Source organism: Festucalex cinctus, chromosome 4, assembly GCF_051991245.1.
Source record: "Festucalex cinctus isolate MCC-2025b chromosome 4, RoL_Fcin_1.0, whole genome shotgun sequence".
NCBI classification, from domain to species: domain Eukaryota; kingdom Metazoa; phylum Chordata; class Actinopteri; order Syngnathiformes; family Syngnathidae; genus Festucalex; species Festucalex cinctus.
This window is the reverse complement of record NC_135414.1, coordinates 16,903,774-16,926,505: the sequence shown is the minus strand read 5'-3', so window position 1 is coordinate 16,926,505 and position 22,732 is coordinate 16,903,774. Positions and strand designations below refer to the sequence as shown.

Genomic DNA, 22,732 nt, shown 5'->3' with positions numbered 1-22,732 from the left:
ATTTTCTAATTTTGTTCCACTATTAATGTGCCCTGTAACTTGTACAACACATCTGGAAGAAAAGAAAAAAGCCCCCAAAACAATCTTTTCAAGATGGCAAGTAAATGTGACTGCATAATGTGCAAACCCTTATACATAACCACTATGGATGTGTTCAAATTTAACCAAGCACATTGAAACTCCGAACAGCAATCAGCACACACTTGTCACTTTTTAAAGAGCCTCTGATTAACCCCAAATACAGTTCAGATGATCTGGTAGGTCTTCCACTGTGGATAGATACTTTATTCATCCATAAGGGAAATTCATCATATCCATGGGATAGAAAAGTAGGACTACTACTAAACTAAAACTACATTTAAAAAGTAAACACTTGGAGCTACTGGAAAGGCGGCCACGTGTCATCAATTTTGATCGAGATCATTGAAGTAAGGCACACTCTTCTTTCGACATCCTTCATATCCAGGTTACGGTCTCGTCAACCATTTGTTCTTAATCGTAAAACAACTTAATATCAAATACTCAAACAGCTTTAGAGCAAATCATGTAAACAACTATTTGATATACTACTTACTTGAGCACAATTATGAAAAGTTGTATGCTGCAAATAAATGCTCAGCTTCCCACAAATACGACGGTTTTCCATAGCAAAGTGTCTTTTTCATGATGAAAATACACCATTCCAAGTTCAAACTAGTAAGTGCTGACAGGAGTTTATTACCAACAGGCAACAGTATACATTAAAATACTGTGTATGTCTTCTCATACACATTTGTACAACCAATATATCTGCACATGGAAGGATCTGCCAATCTGGTACATGAAAAAACAACTGTGTCAGTGATTTCCTCTCGTCAGGACAAAACAACACATTCTCGGGGCTCTTCTTGAAAATCGTTGCCGTTTTTCAAAACGTGTTGCGACTCTCTGGGCTCCAGAGCATGGTAGCATACTTGATGGATGTATTCAAACATGCCATATTCCTTGTCTCTTGGTTTTTCAGTGGCATCATGTGAGCTTGCTCACAATGGCCTGGTTGAGAGAGTTCAGCTGATTAGTCCATTTGTCTAAGGCTGTGTAGCGAGCCCCTCCCCTTTTCTGGTAGTCGAGTTCTAGTAGCTGGTTGACTTGGTCGATCCGCCCGTGAATTGTGCTGAGAACAAAACAAAAACATTGTTTAAAAAATGTAAAGGGAAAAAATAAATAAATAAAGAACGGCTATACATAGTGGAAAAATACATTCCTCAAATAATGTGCAAGGTCACAGCATAATGACTCTTTCTGTTTGACATATAGTAGATATGAAAAGTCTACACTCCCGTGTCCAAATGTCAGGTTTTCGTGATATATATAAGACCAAGATAAGGAAGACATTGGCACATCAAGATGTGCCACACTCGTTGGACTCCTTCCTAAATATGGGGTGCTGTCATATAAGCCAAAGGGGGACAAAAGGTTTCTGTTTGTCTCTCTCTCTCTCTTTTTTTTTTTTTTTTTTTTTTTAAATATATCTCACAAAGGTGTATGTAGCCTTTTGATAACCACTGTACACGGAGATTAAGTAAAATGAATGAAGTGGCTTGCTTTTTAGCAAAACAATGGAATGAAACAAATTCTAGTAATTGTGCTAGTATGTTACCTTCATTGAATTGTTCAAATCTTGCCAGCGACAATTTAATAACTCAAAGCAATTTTGATCAGCGTTGCGGCTATTAATTTACTAAATGGTAAGTGTAAACAAGTGTTTTTACATCCGCATACTTTTTGAGTTTGTACAGAGGACACCACACTTCTGGTAAAATGAGACTTAATTTAGCTGCTAACTAATTCCACCTAATTCTTGTAAGGGCAGAAAGACACAAACAATGAGGAACTGCAAAGATAAAAGCAAGTCATCTCGTTTGTTTGTTTATTGTTATAGTAACGCATGTGTTAAACTCAAGGTCAGATTGAACCCGTTACATCATTTATGTAGCCTATGACAGTAAATCACTTGGGTCTATTGTATGTTTCTTGTTAAATCTGTACCAAAATTGAAAATTTCTTTCTCTGTAGCAAGTACACAAAGAAGATGACACATACTTATCCAAAATACACTGCACCAGCAAACTCTCCACATCACAAACATCGATATTCAGCTCCTGGAACACAAAGTAAAGAGACTGTTGTCACCAAGTGGATGCTTCCTCCCTTCCGTTTGAATTTGAAAAGACAGATCTTAACTTCAAATGCAAACTTTCAGTTTAGTAAAAGACAGACATTTAACTGGGCGGTCAAGTATTTAGTCCTCTCCAATCATTAATTGTTGAATAAAATGTTTCCATTTCTGCAAGATTTCAAAAGTGCACATAAAAAAAAACACACAGAAAAAAACAATGATATTAGATTACATTAGATAAAATAAAATTGACTTTTGATGTAACTTGTTTTAATATCACTGGCAAAGGATAACATACTCACACAGCTTCCAGATGAACTAAATTATTTTAAAAGTGACAATAATTTATTCTGACCCAAACTTTAGAACTGCGAGGCCACCACACTAACCACTAGTACATCATGCTATTATTTCTTTAACTACATAGAAAAATACTTGTTTTGACATATTGAAAAAATACATATAGGGCTGGGTAAAACATAAAACATAAAAATCCAAAAAGTTGTGATATCAATAGTCTTACCTTAGAAATGAAAGGGATGTGTATTCTTGTGTATGGTTTGATGAGTTTGATGAGTACTTGAGTTCTAATATTGCGTAGCAGCTCTGCAAAATTAAAATAATAATAATAATAATATATATATATATATATATTTTTTTTTTTTTTTTAATTAAAAAACATGACTGTATTTTCAAGACATTCTTGGTACATGTTTACAGCCACAGTTAGAACAGTCAGCACTCACCCTCTATGTGCTCTCTGATAAATGGGTCGTCCATTATGTTACTGTGATTTGTTTTCAAGATTTTCTCAAATTCAGTGATGTCATTGTTCTGGTAGGCGCTGGAGAGACAAAAAATCAATGTTGTTAATAATCCACAGTGTTTAAATGACAGTTGACAAGACATCTTGACAGCTGTCAATTATGTGGCAAAACAGGAAAAAAAAAAAGTACTTTTAAGTGTATTTTATCTCCCTTTGTTTATACAACAGTATCATGTACATTATATATGTGCAGTATAGCTTGTAGGGGTGTGCCAAAAAATCGATTCATAAAAGAATCGAGATTCTCATTTATTAATCGAATTGATATTAATATCCAAAAATCGATTTTATTTGAATTAGAAATGAAGAAGAAGGGGAAAAGGCAGTTGTAGACCACATGCTGTTTTTGTGGATAAAGGCACTTACAATACAAAATTAATAAATGTTTAAACAAAAAAAACAAAAAACAAAAAAAAAAAAAGACACTTTAACTCATTCACTGCCAGTCATTATAGAAATTTTTTACATTTCCAATACTCACGTGATATTACATTCAATAATTATATATAAACCGAATCTACCAAATAACAGAATAGACTCCCTACTTTTTGTCCCGTCCCGTTCTTTTATAATTGACAGCAGAAAAATGTAGGTTTGCCAAAATACAGCCATTTCTCCCATGGACTCTGAAACTGTGTTTATTTCCTATAAAATGGGGCAATGATGTCATCTACCGGTGGTTGGGCATCAGTAAAGTTGTTTCCAAGTTTGATATTTACAGTGGAGCATGCTCAGATTCGCCCCCATTTAGCACCGCTCTAAAAAATACAATTGACAAGTATACTTGTCAAAGGCAGTGAATGAGTTAATGTCTCTATTTGTCATTTTGTCTTGCAAAGCAGACTGGAAATAGATCATGACAATGTTGTGCATATCTGTAAATTGAAGCAGAAATCATTTGTCAATCAAATAATTTTGAATCGAAAATCGTTTGAATCGCAAATCGAAAATTGATTCTGAATCGAATCGTAGACCCAAAAATCATAATCGAATCGAATCGTGAGACAGTCAAAGATTCCCAGCCCTAATAGCTTGTCGTCTTTTTTGGTGCTTTGATTTATGAGCGACCCAAATTCATAGTTGCTGTATCGCCCCATCAGAGCAGAAAACATTGGAGCAGTCCCAGATTGATATTGTGAAGAACTATTGAGTGATCCACATTGGCAGTTTGGCTCTTGCCAGGTTACTAATTAATGGCATTGTCATTCAGGTTAATGTAAAGTTACGAATGTGGTTACGAAAGGAATGCAACTAAAAAAAATTAAAAATAAAAAGTAAAAAAACATCAAGGCACCACTGTAACCCCGGGTTTACACCGGTTGCGGTTGCGGTGCGGTTGCGGTGCGTTCCGGCGACGCAAATAATTAGATTCCATTCATTCCAATGGTGCAGTTTACACCGTTTGCGGGTGCGTTGCGTGTCGACTGCGTCTCAGCTGCGGCGTGCCGCAGCCCTTCCGCAAGGATAGACCTATTTTCTATTTTTGCCGGACGCCGCAGCCGCAGCCTCCGGCAAATGGCAAGGTAGCACAAAACACATCGAGCGGGACAGGAAGACCGACGCAGTTTCGAAATAAATTTCCGGTTACCTTTCAAGATAAAACACTCGCCAGCGCCTATTTCGCAAGCATGCTAGCAAAACGTGATGTGGGCGTAGACGGGCCTGGAGTTAACGTGCGAGGTGCTCATTCACGGTTTAGACACCAGCGAACATGGACGAGGAGAGGTTTATATTGGAGGTAGAAAGCCACAAAATAAAAAAAGTCCACCTCTCTTTCTGCTTCTCTGTTGAGCACAGACTTTCTGTGTGTTTGTCGTTGTTTTTAATGCCACAGGACCGCGCGGTCACGCGAGACACGGCGGGAAGTGGTCGGCGACGGAGCTGCCGGACTGCAGCTGTGCGGAGCCGGTGTGGATTGGCCAAAAAATTGACCCGTCCGGAGCACGCAGTCAAGACGCACCGCACCGCAGCCGCACCGCAACCGCACCGCAACCGCAACCGGTGTAAACCCGGGGTAATTCCTTGACACCAAGATATCACCAGATGACTTTTATTCAATGGATAACACAGGATAAATTTAAAAAATCTTCAAATCCCTAACCTAAGAGGAATTTACTGTCATTTGCATGAACCATTTTAAGTACCGGTATTTATGTATTTAAGAGGTGAATAGCAAGGACTGACTCCAATAAAAAAAATAAATAAATAATAATAATAATCTTACCTTACTAAATTCGTCATTGCTAATATCTCTGGATCATTTTTGTATGGTTTGGCCTTTGAGGGGTAAAGAAAAGGAAATACCATTTTAAAAACAAGTTCTACAATTCTGTTTTCAAGGAAAAAAATGAACATGAGGGAACATCAATTATGAGGTAAAATTATAAAGGGTACAGTAAATGAAACATCATACCTCTTGCGAGTCAAAAGGATTAATTCCCGACTTCATAAGCATGTTGGCGAGGACTAGGTACTTCAGACATGTCGTCCTTCTCGGGCTTCCAGATTCGTCATAGTTTTTAAAGGCCTCAAAGAAATCTGTGTGAGCTTTTTCAAACTCCCCCTCTCTCAGATGCATTTTCCCGCCGCATTCTGTTCAGAACCAAACAAGCACACGTCATTCATCGGAAAGAAGCTTTGTTAACAAGCGATGCCGAAGTTGCTGAATACAAGACCGCTTACCTCGGATAACACCCATTATAAGTGGATGAGGAATGGCAGATTTAATGTGGAGTGATTGCTCATACAGGGCTTTCAATTTCTTGTTGTTTTTTTGTGCTGTGTACATCTGAATTTCCAGGGCGTAGATCTCCAACAACTGTGTGCCTTTCTTTAGGTCATCTTCTCCATCATCTGTCTGTGTCAAACAAGAAAAGAAGAAGAGACGACACTAAGGCTACATCCACACTAGGGCTTCCACAAACGACCATTTCGCTAGTCGACTAGAACTGATAGTAGTCGCGATTAGCCAACTAAACTGGATCATATGTAAACTGCAGCAGATCGCCTCAGGAAGCATCTGTTCTTACATAACAGTCATTAGCTTACAGCTTGAAATTGATGTGCAAATTAATAATTAAAGAATTAAAACGACAGTACACTAAACTTGTATTAAACTTTACATCTTTGTAGCAAGATTCCTGACTGTAAATGATGGTCCAACTGACTCAAAAGCTAAAAAGCAAGCTCTGTAGAAGCCTGATAACGATTCTGTTCATCGAATCAGGTGTGTTGGTGGAAGGAGACATCGAAATCAGGCAGGACAATGGATCTCGAGGATCAGGGTTCCCTCCCCCTGCTGAAACCTATGTGTGCCAAACTACACTAGCTTCCAGACATGACAGCCCCTGTGTCCGGAATGGAATCAACCAGGCATGAGCCACAACCTACTTTCTTTACGTTCACCCCCGTGCTGCCATGAAAGGTAAGTTTGCATCACGTTAAAATATTTTTGGTGAGATACAACGTATCTTTCGGAATCCTTCTGTTGCAAACACCAGTTAGCCATGACAATACTAGCTACAGTGTTTGTGTTTACATCACAGATTACCACTACTGCACATGTGCGTCACAGGCTGGCAGATGCGTACAGGTGTAGCGGGAGAAAAAGTTTCAAGAGAAAAACAAAGCATAAAAAAAAATTATGATGACATTGACATTAACTATTAAATTAGCTATCGACAGACTTGGTCATCAATATATTCGTGACTAGTCAAGTAATATTGGCATATTGGCAGCCCTATTCCAAACTCAACAACAACAAAATAATAGAACAAGAAAAATCTTAGTCCAATCAAACAGGACAGCAACAAGTGTTATATGGTCATTTTATTACCTTTTAAAACCTTCTGAATTACTTTACAACAGCAGGGTGGGCCACAAAGTAACTGCACTCCCCTCACCACCAACTTCAGTAATAAACCCACCCAATTACTCTCAAAATTCACACTGTGCGACTCCTTTTAGTTTTAAACGAATAAATTACTCAAATGAGGAAGGATAATCAGTTCAGAGAATGGATGGAGTGTGAGAAAATATGGTATGCATTTTTATATTACCCCTGGTTGTTGTTGACATGGATTAAATCTATTAATTCTTATGCTCAACCGTCCACAACAAAAGTTACAATCTGTTCTGGAAGATAGTTGTAAAGCTGATGCAATTCCTTGTCAGAGAAGGAAATTCTATTCAATTACTAAGGTGTGCAACCATGACATAAATAGCTCTTATGTGATGAGAGTCTGGTTACCTGGCAAGACTGATGTAATTGCCTCAGGATCTTCTGCAGCTTTGCATACTCTTCTCTCTCCAGGTACAACTTCCCCAGCTACAGTGACAAAACAACACATTACACTTCACTTATTTTAGTACAAATGTAAACTGTGATAATGTTGAAGTATGGAATAACTTTAGGTACCTTTGTGTTGGTTTTAAACCAAAGTCTGTCATTTTTTGCATCTTTTAAAGCTTCCAGAGTAGTTTCATAGAACTCTTGTAGTAGATCCATCTAGCAACATGGGAAACACACTTTAGAATATAACACAGAGCGCCAAATATACAGTTATACAGTGGTGCCTTGTAGCTCAAAATTTTGTAATTAAAAAAAAAAAAAAAAAAACAGCAGCACAACAGTTCACATCTTAATATAATCATCAGTTGGGTCACTCATATCTCAAAAAAGACATATTTAACTGACAGATGAACTTGTTTTGATAGTCATTAATTGCACCTGTTTGGAGGTTGAGATGTAGTCCAGAATGGAGTTGATGGACTTTTCTGAGTAGTTCCTGGTGACAGCACTTCTTATGTATGTCAGCAACTGTTTGTATCTGTTCATCATCTCCGGGAAATTAGTCTGCAGTAAGACACAGCAAAACAATTGTTACGAATGGCCATGGTAAAATCAGCTACTGTATATATTATGGATCAATGTGAAATTATTTACCAGCTTAAAGTTGATTTTGATCATCTGTTTGAGTGCCTTGAACCCCCATTCGCCTTTCTCACCTTCTAATTCCAATACCTTACGATGAAAACATGACAGAGAATAAACAGCATAAAATAATGTTTGTAACAATAGCAGACAACATTGAATTGAGGAGCACTCCACCTTCTGGAAGCTGCTGAGTGCTGCTTTGGGATCATCCTCCTTCAATGCTTTGGAGTTGTAGTACTGGTTCTCCAGGTCAACATTTGGCTCTGAATTGCTGTCTTCTGAGTATTCCTGAATGTTAGCACATGTGCACCATTACAAACTCTAATAGTTTAAGTTGCGAGCAAAGCATAACACAAGTTCAGGGGAGAAAGCATAACATGAGCTCTTCCTGCTACTACGAGCGACTGCTAAAGTTAGCCAGCATGTGCTAACTAGCCGGCTGCAAAGCGGAGTTTTAGTCAAAAGATTTGCAGAATGCATGGAAGTTTCAGTAAACTACCCTACAAGGTTGTTTATTTTTGTTAGTCATCTCTACAGTGCTGAGTGTATGTGTGGCCGGCTATATTAGCCCAACAAGCTAACTACAAGGCTAACGCTAGCAAGCCCGCATTATCGTTGATTTCCAGTTCTGCCAAAGATAAAGGCAGAATTGGGTCATTTTAGATGGAAATACCAGGTCGTAGTCCTCTTCGTCGTCACACATGAAATCGTCCTCCATGTCAGACATTGTGCTAGTCCTTGTTGTCCTTGTTTAGAGACGAATAGTTGGCCGGCCTGTGCTGTGTTTTGCGGCGATGGGGAGGGAGGAGATGGTGTGTCAGGGTGGCAAAGAGGCACCACCGCCCACCGTCCGTCACTAGATGGCGCTATCGGATCGCATCTCCATCATGCTTGCCGATTAGCGCAGGCATTCTGCATTCGCGGAAAGTCGGACTTTTCTGATTCTGACCTGTGCTGAAAGTGCACTCGAACGCCCACTTGAACTGAGAGAGGTCCGAGATCCGAAGATTTGGAGAAAAAAGGACCCCGACTTCACCGACCGGTCACTGGCTTCAATATGACGTCACTCGACAATGGTGACCAGCCGACCACCATTGAGACGGAAATCGAGAATGGCAAAATATAATTTAAAAGTAAAATATAATTTAAAGAGAAACTTAAATGATCCACTTACAGCTTCCAAAATGCCATCTTCTATGTTCTGTCAGTTAATTGTAAGTGGAGCATGTCATCAGCTGTGAACTTGAACTAAAAAGGACTATTTTAAGTAAAATAAATAAATAATACTGTGTATTTGGAAAATAATGATTAATTAGAATATGACTTCATATGAAATATTTTTATAAGTGATAATAAGATCCCTTATTCTATGGAATTAATTTTATTTTGTATCAAAGCGATGTGATGTTTATTTGGTATTGTTTAGTGGGAAAAACAACCAACCAACCAAACAAACAAACAAACAGCAATTCACACATTTGTACACTGGTAGAATTACCATATTTACATCCTGTACCTGAATCCATCCATCCATTTTCTTGACCGCTTATTCCTCACAAGGGTCGCGGGGGCTGCTGGTGCCTATCTCAGCTGGCTCTGGGCAGTAGGCGGGGGACACCCTGGACTGGTTGCCAACCAATCGCAGGGCACACAGAGACGAACAACCATCCACACTCACACGCACACGCACACCTAGGGACAATTCGGAGCGCCCAATTAACCTTCCATGCATGTCTTTGGAATCTGGGAGGAGACCGGAGTACCCAGAGAAGACCCACACAGGCACGGGGAGAACATGCAAACTCCACCCAGGAAGGCCCGAGCCTGGACTCGAACCAGAGACCTCAGAACTGGGAAGCGGACGTGCTAACCACTCGACTACCATGCCGCCCCTGTATCTGAATATCATTCACAAATATTTGTATGATGTTTGGGACAGCATTAACTAGTTGCTTAGTTAATTTGACTTATATCTTGATCTTGAAACAGACCTCCAGTAGGCTATGTATGGAATATGGATTGGATGGGGTGCTAGTTTGCTTACTGATGTCTGCACAGGTACCTTGACCGAGGTACTGCCAAATAGCTGGGCTCATTAGTTATGGGTTTTCATTATTCGCTATCTGCGCAAATAGCAGGGGTTCACTATTTTTTTACAGAATTCCCCATCTTAACCCACCATAGAAATATACTGCACACATTCCTGAAATTTATTGTAAATTTTCTGCCCCTTTGCAATTCTAATAATAACGTTTTTGTTTTTGTTTTCTAAACTTTGCCTCTCATTAAGAGTTAGACTCAGGAATATTTTATTAGCGTGTAGATTGCCATGCTGAAAAATCATGCAAACAGTTGATGTCATGGGTTTATTGAAGAAGAAAAAAAACTGATGAGTATGAGTGAAAAATGCAAGTCTATCATGCTATGAAGTGAATTGGGCCATAATATTTACAATATCCAGTCATGAATTATAAACAGTGGTGCGAGAGGGAAGAGTGCATCCACTGATCCCTCATCTCACTTACAGGCTGAAACACTTTCAAAATGTCCACAGTAATATCACATGTATGGAAGTGTGTGTATATTGACATTGCTTGGCTGTCTACGGCATTGACATAGAAACCACAATATGTCTGCACACGCTATGACCTTCTCCAGTATGTTCACGCCCTTATTTTGCATGTGTGAGATGAGTCATTCGAGCAATGCGTGCTTCGTGTCTGTCAACAAATCATTAATTAAAGTATTGAATCAACATAAAGACCTAATAAACGAGCAGCTTGTTGTTGTTGTGACTAACAACAAACATTTGTTTGTTTGTTTTTCCAAACGTTTCACATACATGAAAATGACTCTTAATACCGCAAATTGATCTGTCAACACACTTTAACAACTTAAAAAGACACACTTAGGATGAATGATACTTGATACTAGTGTTGTTCCGATACCGTTTTTTGGCTCCCGATACCGATACCCAGGTTTGCAGTATCGTCCGATACCGATACCATACCAATACTTTTTTTTTTTACGTTTTTTTTTTTTACCATACCAATACGTTGTTTTTTTTTCCCTCAACATGAAAAAGCTGTCCTGCTATTGGTTCAGAGCATTCAAGGGCCAATAGGATATCTTAGATCGGCATGCAGTAAACATGTCACATATCAGTGAATGTCGTGCACCAGCAAGACACAAGATGCTGCATCCAAAATCCTATATTAGCGTTGGAATTAATGGTATCGGCATGTTACTTGTGAGTAGTCACCGATACCGATACCACTGTTTTAATGCAGTATCGGCACCTCTGCCGATACCAGTATCGGTATCGGAACAACACTACTTGATACATCACCTTTCTGAGCACTGAAGTGACAGAAGTACTCACATGCACTTCAATAGATGTATAAATTGCGTAAAAAAAAAAAAAAAAAAAAAAAACCCAGACGGGGTTGTCTGTATTATTATAATGCTCTTGTGCCTTGAAATTAATGACCCCAATTGGTATATTGTAAGCAATAAGATAACATCCATCTGGAGGCTCCAAATCGTGCAGACATAAAAAAAAAAAAAAAAAATGCAGATATGCTGTCAAGCATGTCAAGCAGAAGAATTAGCCATAATGATATCACACAGAATTGGAAACACTTTGAGAATTCACTGTTGCTTAAGAACTGCAAACACGTCGAGTCATGGCAGCACGGAGCAATAGAAAGTCCTAGCTGATGAGATAATGGGATGGCAATCTAACAGCTGCCCTTTTCTTATTCTCTTACATTTTAAATGTGATTGTCAGAAGAAGGATAAAAACATTGCCCCACCCCATGCCCTACTTCAATACTTGTAAAAACAAGCATGATGGCACACTTCAAATATTCTACACTTTTAGCCTTAAGCTATGATCTCCTCCACATTTATCACATTTGCTCTGCCCATCACAAAGCAAGTACTGATTCATGATCAAGACACAATAGGCCAAATATACAATTTCTTCCCAATTAATTGGTTTCATAATAAAATGAGTATTTTTTTTTATTTTTTTTTATATTTTTTTTTACCCATATTTGTTATTCTGCTTTTCTTGGTGTGACATGCACATACTCACGGCAGATGATGAGGCGTTCTAAAGTGGCCATAACAGTGGACAATTCGGGTGTAGGCATAGCCATCAAATACCATCAAATTTTCAGCCTAGGGGCCACAAATGGCCCCTGGGCTGCAAATTTGACACCCCTGATTTAACGCATTAGCTGCACAAATTCAGTCCTACATACTGTAGTTCTCACTTTTTGCACATTTTAAAGCATGTATTGAAAGGTAAATAGAAACAAATCTCTGAATTCACTGCAGGGTCTTTAAAGGATTATCTTATTTTATTTTAAATATAGAAAGACTGAAAAGAAGAAAGAACAAAATAAAAATGCTATAGGACCAAAATTCATGTATAAGCTTCAGTAGCATTGTGGGTACAATTGGAATTTTGTTTGGCTCACTAAACAAGATTACAACTACAATAACTTAATCATATGTTTATTACTCATAAATATGTATGTTTGGCTAAAGATTAAATTATGTTTGATGTAGTTCTGTATGTTTAGCAGTGCTTTGCAAAATCACACCAAACACAACACTGGTAACACAACACAACGGATGATGCAGACAGGTCATAATCTTTCACACGTACTTTCGTACTAGAAAGGGAACAAACAAAAAATTGTTTGCTAAAATTCAACTGAAGCACAAGCAGTGATGCAGGTACAATGTCAAATTCAAAACTGTATTGTCTATATCAGGTAGGCGGCAGTAGCCGTCTGCACAGCTCGCCTCTTATCCCAGCGGTCATATTAAAGCTATCACATTCATCCATTAGGTTCTACTTTGTTTACGCCTCGACTTGTGATTCATCCGTTATGAACCGAGGCTCCTAACAAGGAGCCATGTGAGATTTTCCCAGTGAGTCACAAATAGTAACTTTCCATTGTGAAAGGCTGAGGTTCACACTGAGTGATCACTTTGATAGGTTTACGAGTGGCATGTTAAATGGCACCAAGTTACAATTCTGGTAAAGTAAGAGGGCTTTAGATGGAAAGAAAACATCTTGATAACAGTGTGGATAGAACTTTTTGGTTGAAGCCTTGTGTATGTTTCGAGACAGCGTCTATTTTGTGTGTGACGCATACATGCGACAGTGTCCACCAGCGTGTATTGTTCTGACATTGTTGCAGCAGTAAGACAGCGCATTCTCTATTTGCTCGAATACACACTTCAATATTTGTAGTTCGGTATTTCCCAGATTTGTTTTCAACCTGTCCTCCATTTAGGTACCAAGGAATTATCTCAAATTGATTTATTATTTTTTTTTATTGAACCACAAAAACAGGGCATTGCAAGAAGCAAATTGCCACAAAGAGAAAAAACTGCAATAATAGAGGAGCGAGTGGATATTTTGAGAGCCTATTGGCAATGGTGACCTCCATTCACTGACCGCACCAGCGCTTTTCATTGACAAAGACTCTCCACGCCTTGCTTTCTAGCCACAGATACACATTAAATTATATAATTGAGTATTATAGTAAAACACAATAATAATAATAATAATAATAATAATAATAATAATAATAATAATAATAATAATAATAATAATAATAATAATAGGGCGGGATGGTGGATGACTGGTTAGCACGTCCGCCTCCCAGGATTGAGGACTCGGGTTCGAGTCCAGGCTCCGGCCTTCCTGGGTGGAGTTTGCATGTTCTACCCATGCCTGCGTGGGTCTTCTCCGGGCACTCCGGTCTCCTCCCACATTCCAAAGACATGCATGGCAGGTTAATTGGGCGCTCCGAATTGTCCCTAGGTGTGCTTGTGTGTGTGGATGGCTGTTCGTCCTGCGATAGGCTGGCAACCAGTTCAGGGTGTACCCTGCCTACTGCCCATAGCCAGCTGAGATAGGCTCCAGCACCCCCCGCCCCCCCGACCCTTGTGAGGAATAAACGGTCAAGAAAATGGATGGATGGATAATAATAATAATAATAATAATAATAATAATAATAATAATAATAATAATGATAATAATAATAATAATAATAATAATAAACTTTATTACAGACTCAATGGTCCAGTTAAAAAGTACATAAAAGACTCATAAAATATACTGCATTTATATATCTAGTATGTATTATGGCCGTCTAGGTCTCAATTATGCTTCGAACTCAAAAATGTATTTCCACATTTGGGACATTACGATGCCAGTTACCAGCGATTCAAATTGTGAAATGCAGCAAAACCAGTAGCCGAACGTTGGCTACTCTTGAAAAATAATTGCCAAACCCAGCACAGTGCACAAAAGTTCAATTGGTTTCAGCCACGTGGCTTGGTGTACGGTAGAAACATTAGGTAGAAGCATCTATTTTTTGACCAAAATAAAAAAGGATACAAAAATGCAGCTCACCTGTAATTCCACAAAATGCAGTATAGAAATTGAATGGATAGATTAAATTCAGGCAGGTGTTTAGGACCTTTCTTAGTGGTGGATGTAAAGTCAAAAGTAATTGACTCATGCATATTCAAGAATATCTGTTCTGATTGTTGTCTACATGAAGACTATCTAACCCTTCTGACCACGTATTTACACTCACACAACAGGCGAGTGTGTATTTTGTCTGCCTTCACAGAAAGGGACGGATGATCACATTGTGTGTGTTTTTTAGTGTGTGGTTAGTTTTGGGGGTTGTCGTGACCTGCATAAAGGTCCCAAAAACTTTAAAAGAGTAATCTAATATACAAATCCGGAGGTTTACAATCTGTAAAGAGTTAAGAGGCGACAGAGGAGAGGATTTACAAATGTCTCTGGGCACTTTTCCCACAACGGCGGGAATTCCACTCAGCCTCATCAATCTGGAGTTGTTTACCTACAACTGCATGGTGCAGTGTCTGTGTCAAAGTCAGAGTATGTGTGGTCAAAAGAGAGCCTCAGGTTTCGTTTATTTTCTGGGGATTGCAGTTACGGGTGGTTATGATCAGACCCCCTTTTATTTGTGTGGTCACTTGACAACTTGAAAATATCAGCACATGCAAGTCAATAGACAAACACAGACACATGTACCAGGTTTTGAAAATTACAGCTTAGCATGCAAGCATTGAACAGATGGGTTACCTAATGACTGTTGTGTACAGTGTTAGTGTGTGTGTGCTACTTTCCCATTACATGTCTGTCCTGCATGCAACTTACGAGACCCCAAAGCATAAGGCTGGTTTTTATTTGCTTTATGTCGTAATTGGCACTAGCTTGCAAGATGCAGGTGGTTAGACAGGGAAAACAAAATAAAGCTGTCTCATGGTCTGCACTTGCTTTTCATGTCAAGGGAGGGGGCTCATCACTTGTCGAAAGAAGTCCAAAGTTTGTTATTCACGTGTTAAGTCCCTTTAATAAGTATCATTATCTGCTTATTCCCAGTGTTTGCAAACCTGTTTCTTCTCTAACAGCGCATAAAGTGATGGAAGTCTTTTATTGCTAGTGACGAACAAATAATAATCCCCTTTTAAATGACATCAGTGTGATAGCGTGAGAGTTGGAGGTAGACTGCTGAGGATTTGTTGTGATTGATGTCAGGTGATGATTATTTTACAATGATCTCATTTAATGATGATGGAATATTTAAAAATACATCGCGTTACTATCCTGTCATTAGAACACAGTCATTTATTTACATCATAATTAAATCAAATTGGTAACTTTCAGACATAGTATCTTATTAGCTAATTTAATTAATTACTTAATTCTATATTTGTCCAACTGTGTAGCAGAATAATGTCATCTTCATGCAGCAGTGATACTCCAGTTGTAACCTTTCACTGAAGGAAGATCACAACTTTTTGTTTGCTATAGTAACACTATTACTCTAACGCTACGGATTTAGACATGTTTGCTAATGCAAACATTTATAAAGTGACAATTTCTCAAATATTCCATTAGCTAGCACCATAATTTGGCAAGAAAAATCCACTCGTAGTGAACTTAAACTTGTCATTCCGATTACAATTATGCTTGTTTTATACGATCAAAAACTACTACACCGAAAATGTATGTATTGGTACGACCCAGGTCAAGAAAGAAATCAGAATGAGAAATCACTTTTGGATGGCCTGGATAGCAAATGGACTAGCTTATTTTATTAGTGATTGTGATCCACAAAAGAGTGAATCACTAAAATAAAACCACCAAAAACAAACAAAGCCACCTCTAGCAAACAAGTGTTTGAATCTTCTGAACGCTCTAGTTGTTTTAATTAATTATTTACTTGCCGTTTCTATCCATTATTAAACATTTATCTGGGTCCAAGTAACACCTGGCAGCATGAGACATCTCACGTTTTACCTTTGTAGTAGAGCAGGAGTGGCTCTACTCTGAACAACATCCTCTTCTAACAGCATCGATGAGATCCTATAAGACTACTACATTGGATACCGTCTATGTCTTGGCTGCACCGAGAAAATCTGTCCCTAAAACCAGTGAACAGAACCCTGACAAAGATGGAGTCCAAACTAAAAAAAATAAATTGGTTTCACTTAATGCTGGCAATGTGAATCAAGTTCCTGCTTGCTTCCTGTCCACGACATCCAAGATATGTTGACGAAATGTGTAAACTATGACACCATCATCCAGAGCGCATTTCAGATAAATATATGCAAATAAACATGGATTCCAGTTAGTTGTAACTTATATTGTCTCATTTCACCAATGTTAATAACTCAACAAAAGACTTCACTTAACTGAAATGCTCCCAGTGGCACCATCTGACATGTTTCCCACATCGAGTCTAACAGACACAAAGTTAAGTCCACTAACAATACAGATGAAAGAGTATATCAAGTTACACTCACATTTATACACATTTACTTTTATTACAGGCTTCCTTGAAGAGCCATCAGTTTGCTCTGTCTACGTGTGCGTGACCACAACTTTATGCAATTTGGACGTGCGGTGTGGAACATACAAAGGGGAAAGCTTGTGCATAAAACATTCTTTACCTTAATCCTGGGTTGCATGTAAAAGCTGGTGCTTCTTCAGACAAGCATGAGGGTAACTTCAGATGGATTGACGACTTCACTAAATTACGTCACTTTGTGAGGATGTCTTTGTTTCTGTGAAACCAAACACATCCATGCGAATGACATATGGGGAGCTGGCTGTAATTGAGCTGTCTGTCTGGAAAGGCCTGTTGACCTTACAGTCTCAGTTCTCCCTGTCTCGCACGGTACCTCATCGATGATACCGCCCCTGCTGTTGCAACCGCACCACTCCAAAAGTTTTACTACATTATTTTTGTGAGGCAATATGCTATAAGATGCTATGCACAGTGTGCACTTTGAGCAACACAACGTTAATCACGCTTATGTTAGCTGGCTTGCGGCGCCCAAATTGAATATATTAAGTTTAATGAACTCATAATAAATTTTACTTAATATAGTCACTATGGATTGACTTAATTAACTTAATGTATCACTTTGGATTAATTTAATTCAATTGTGTGTTACCACTTGAAGCAATTTTATTTTAAGTTGGTCGACAATTCTCTGTTTAATCTTAAATTGGTTCAACAATTCTCTTTTTAGAGTGTATATAACACCAAAGATTTTTAAATTCATGTGTCTCATCAAGAAAAAAAAAGTGAAAAAAAATCTACTATTTCCTAAGCTAGATAAATTCCTTAAAATCCTTCTTGAGCATTTTTAACAAATCAATCATCTAATCACTTTTACTGTAATTTCATTTTACCGATTCAATAGTTTCCTCTTGAGGTGTTTTCATTTGATTTTGAACACTTCCAAAACTCATACAAGTATGACGAATATTTATCTTATTCCAAGTTAACCGGTCTAAGATACTGTTTAATGTTGCTTGCAATGCTAGCTGCTCAAGTGCATTTGCACAAAAGATGTTACAGCCTTTGATCACTTATATTTGTTTGAAATTGTTACACTGAAAATGTCTGTAGACAATAAAATACAGTTTGCTGCTATGGACAAATGTGAATTTAAATGCAAACAGGCGACAATTCATTAAGTGAAAAGTATTAAGTAAATAGATAGTTTACCCAATTACACGACTGTTTTGTAGAATTTTCATGAAGATATTCAAAAACTGAAATATTAAATCACTGCAGCCCTACTTTCACCCCCAAGTTATATTGTTGTATCTTAATTAATAGGCTATGACCCTCTCTTCAGGCGCCTCAGATTAACCATCCAAAAATTGCTCCTTAAAATTAATAAATTGCTCCTCAAAGGAAGACATTAATGAAAAAAGTTATTTCGAGCCATGATTCCAGCCATTGACTCAATTTTCTCAGTTGCTCTGCTATATCAAATGACATAGAAGGGTTTGTTTACTCGGGGTGTCATTGGAGCTATTGTTACATGGATGTACCTGTGAGTCATGTTTATGTATGTCATTAAAAATAACCGCAGAGGAGTCATTATCATCATCGTTCTCCATTCTTGAGGCTTTAACCGTTTTTGCCAATCTTATGTGGCTTCAGTGTGGGGTGCACGCTTCCACAGTTAACTTGAGTATTGTCACGTTTCTATTGTCTTGCTATTGTGAAGGAACTGGAATCTTGTCATCAATAGTTGGATGATGCTGTCACTGCTGTGTATGTATTGCAAACAGATAATGACTTAATAGAATTAGGGCCACATGCTCCTTGTGAGGCTGTGTCTTGTGTACAGCCATGAAATGGAAATACCTTATCAGGGTAACACAATAAATCTTTTAACTGAGAATTTACAAATACAATTTTTTTTAATTATGTTGTCAAAAGTCATGTTTACATGTGCTTTAAATAACACTAACAGCATAAACAAAGCCCTGCAGGCCACATCTTTCCTCAGCTGGGATGTGAGGTGTGGATCCCAGTGCAACCATGCAGGTGTTTCTGTGGCCCTAAAAGGGGTTGACGCCTGTAAATCAGCAGCAAGGGGTGGTCTCAGAGCCTGACATTGCTTTAATTGGAAGCAGGCACGTTTGGGGCTCATTCTCTGCCTAACTACTGTTCAATTGTGATTTACAAGTGTCTGATGTATGCAAAATTCTCACGCAACTCAAGATATGGGATGAGTAAATTTTGAAACAGGCCTCCCTTCCCTGGATGGGTTAACGTGGCAACTCATTTGGCGGTTTATTTTTGTGTTCCCATCGTTTCAGTTGCCGTCATTCAAATCGTGGAACAATGTCCTTTGTGGATAATAGAAAAAGAATGTCGGCAAGTCCAACAAGAGAATATTATTTTGCTTCCTGGAGTAATAAAGTTGAAATGCAAAACCCTCTAATTTAGGGTTCAACAGTATGGGTGTTATGGGTACTGGAAAATGCCCCTGTTATAGTGGCAGGAAAAGAATAGATGCAAAATTATGTAAGTAAAAACATACTAACCATGATCAGAATACCTGCCATCAGTTATTATGATTATCTGACTATACTGAAAAAAAGAAGAATGACATTCAACGAAAGCCACAGCCAGATTAAAACCAGGAACATTGTGGTTTGTTAAACCCACAAATATGGCAAACATTTATAAGTCGTAAATATAGTCTTTAAATAAAAACCCATAATGACAGGCAGCACCAGCATGCATGAGGCATAGCTCCAATGTTGGTGATTTGGGGTTATATTTGGTGTGTTGTGGATTCTCTCTTCTTGTCAACGTTGCCTGTTTATTTACTGCACTCAATAGCAAAAATGGATTCAAATACACAAGCTAAAAAGGTGAAACCAGTTGAGAAAGGGGACCTCATATTTAGGAATGAGTTATAATGTTTGTTACATTTAAAAACCATCCACATAGCCACTTTCTTCTATTTAATCTGGGATCGGGTCGCAGGGGAAGCCCAGACTTCCCTCCCGCCAGTCAATCTGTTCATTTCTTCAAGGGGGAACCCAACGTTGTGGACTCCTATTCAAATTGAAGATTGCGACTTGTTGAAGCCATTGGACCCACATCATTTACAAAAAACAGAGACGGAAAACCGAGGACACCAAACCGGACTTCCTCAATGCCTCAGAAATTCAGGTGACAGGCTTGGAGGAGTCCGCGCTCACTGGAAAGGAATCCAACTTACCGCCGGCAACGCAGACCCAACTCAGACACTTACCGCACAAGGACCAAATAGCATGTCAGGGACTTCAGTACTAAATACTCATGGAATACCCCCTCAGGACTTGCAAAATAAGAGTCGAACACTTTCTCCAAGTCCACAAAGCACAAATGCATGTATTGCAATATGAATTGAATGTAAACCCTTTATTTATTGTAAACCCTTGACTATACATTCTTGATAAACAGTAGCAAATGGATGAAATGGTGAAAAACTGCAAAAAAAGATGGATGAATTGGAAAAAATTAGAGGTATAATGAATCAGAACTGCATTTTTTTCTGTTTTTCATTCCCATTTGTGAATGTGTGTGCTCTTTGGTCTGAGTTGTTGTAATATTGTACTCCAAGATGTAAATTGTTGTTTCTATGTGTGCCCCAAAGCATGATTGCAGTCAGGCAAATGTTATATATGACTAATTCTCAGTAACAGATGTCACAGATAAACAGAAACAGATGTCTCCCTTTGGTTCACCCATTTGCATTGTTCAGGCAGACAAGAGCAGTGCGCCTTGACTTATTAAAGAGTGTTAGGTCCATACTAATAAGACAAAAAAAGAAAAGAAAAAAAAGAAAGATTACCATTGTTTTTTTCCTCAGAAAAGCCTTGAGGTTTACACATTAAACTGTTTATACTGATGATCATCTGTTCCACTGATATCCTTCATGGATCTTAATGTGCACGTCATATTTGTTTATTTTTTCTCCTCAAAAAGGGTTATTCTTATGAAATAACGTTTTTCCTCATCAGAATATAACTTTATTGACATAACAAAATGACTTCTTTTTTTTCTCGTCAGTGTAGCCCTAATATTCTAGTATATAATCCATAATACGAAAGTCATTTCCTTTGACCTGTGGTGCATTCTCTATAAATACATCCTGGACACTCACACACAAAAATATTCTGAATAAAATATGCTCACGTTTTCTCCATACGGACTCTGTGTCCATTTTTTTTGTGTGTGTCCTCTCCAACTATAAGCAGGTCTGGTTTCACAAATTACTTCAATAATACAGCCACTGTGGAGAGATGCAAGTGGAGACGCAAAAGTTGCTGTGAATAAGGAAAACATACTAATACCAATACATGACACAAAAATAAAGATGGAGCTGTTCATAAATTTGTAACTAATGGGAAGTCTGTGAAGAAATGCATGATTATCTCTGCCAGGCTACTCCCTGTTTAAAAAGTGATCAATTCTTAAAGAATGAGAAGGACTAATATTAAGTAATACTAATACAGGCATGTTAGGATGATGTAGTAATGCATGGACATACGCCTTTGCCATTTACTGAATCTAGGAACTCCTTTGATATTTAAAATGAGGGTGTGTTTTTTTATGAAAACAAGTCACTGATGGTGATGTGGATGAGCTGGATGACTTCCATGCTGGCATTGTGGTTTTGCTTATCACTCAGTGATGGTGTAAAAGTGTGTGAAAATAATTTTCCGTCTCTACCAGTGCCCTGTGATTGTTTGACAACTAGTCCAGGGTGAAATCTGCCTTTTCCCCTCCATTATTTCCTCATCAAATAGTGTAAGATTTCTGTGCGTTTCTGAGAAGAGACTCCTTCTCATCAGGTTCACTCTCTTAAACATCCATTGCCTTAATACATTCCAACGTTGAAAGCTAAAACTACAGTCTGACTGAGGACACTAATTGTTGACGAGTGGCAGGGCAGGTGCAATTCTTTGCCATTCTTGCTTGATGTACAACTTCAGTTGCTCAACAGCCCAGGGTCTCCATTGTCGTATTTTGCGCTTCATAATGCTCCACATGTTTGAAATGGGAGCGAGGTCTAGACTGCTGGCATGCTCATCGAGTACTCACACTCTTTTACTACGAAGCCATGCTGTTGCAACACATGCAGAATGTTGCTTGGCAGTGTCGACATAATGTCTTGCTGAAATAAGCAGGGGCGTCCATGAAAAACACATTGCTTGGCTGGCAGCATATGTTTCTCCAAAACATGTATGTACCTCTCAGCATTAATGGTGCATTCACTGTTGTGCAAATTATGGGCACTAACAGGACTAAAAGGATATACCATTCATGATTTCCAAAAACACTTGGGAATGTGGACTCGTCAGACCACAGCACACTTTTCCACTTTGCGTCAGTCCATCTCAGATGAGCTCAGCCTCAGAGATCTTGATGTTGTTAATGTATAGCTTTTTTACTTTGGATGGTAGAGTTTTCACTTGTTGATGTAGCGAATAACTGCATTAACTGACAATGCTTTTCTGAAGTGTTGGTGAGCCCACGTGCCGTGGCAATATCCTTTACGAAATGATGCCAGTAATGCGATGCTGCCTGAGGGATCAAAATTCCTGTGCATTTGATGTTGATTCATGGCCTTCCTGACAGTTACGTGCAGAGGTTTCTCCAGATTCTCTGAATCTTTTGATGACGTTATGGACCATAGATTTTGAAATCCCTAAATTCCTTGCAATAGTACAATGAGAAATATTTTGCTCACACGGTTGGTGACAAAGTTCATAAAAACCCATAATCACATACACGTTAGAACGATAACAGCAAATAAATTACTTGAGATGCCGGACTTTGCAATGCTTTATGGCCTAAAGCTCCTGTCGTCCAATCACTTGATTTTATGTGAGATAATCTAAAAGCCTTTCAAAGTATGAACATTACGTTCAGGT

At 38.4% G+C, this 22,732-nt stretch overlaps 1 protein-coding gene across 1 annotated transcript; it reads right to left on the bottom strand.

The window, feature by feature from the left end:
• Positions 1-697: 697 nt before the first annotated feature.
• cops2 (COP9 signalosome subunit 2) lies at positions 698-8,894 on the bottom strand. Its single transcript, XM_077519364.1, has 13 exons — positions 8,594-8,894; positions 8,095-8,208; positions 7,930-8,007; positions 7,714-7,839; positions 7,402-7,491; positions 7,234-7,311; positions 5,667-5,841; positions 5,398-5,576; positions 5,209-5,261; positions 2,905-3,002; positions 2,682-2,764; positions 2,083-2,141; positions 698-1,153 (listed from the first exon to the last, which is right to left on the bottom strand). The coding sequence occupies exons 1-13, from the start codon at positions 8,645-8,647 to the stop codon at positions 1,009-1,011; spliced, it is 1,332 nt and encodes a 443-aa protein (XP_077375490.1). The 5' UTR covers positions 8,648-8,894; the 3' UTR covers positions 698-1,008.
• Between the last annotated feature and the right edge of the window lie 13,838 nt (positions 8,895-22,732).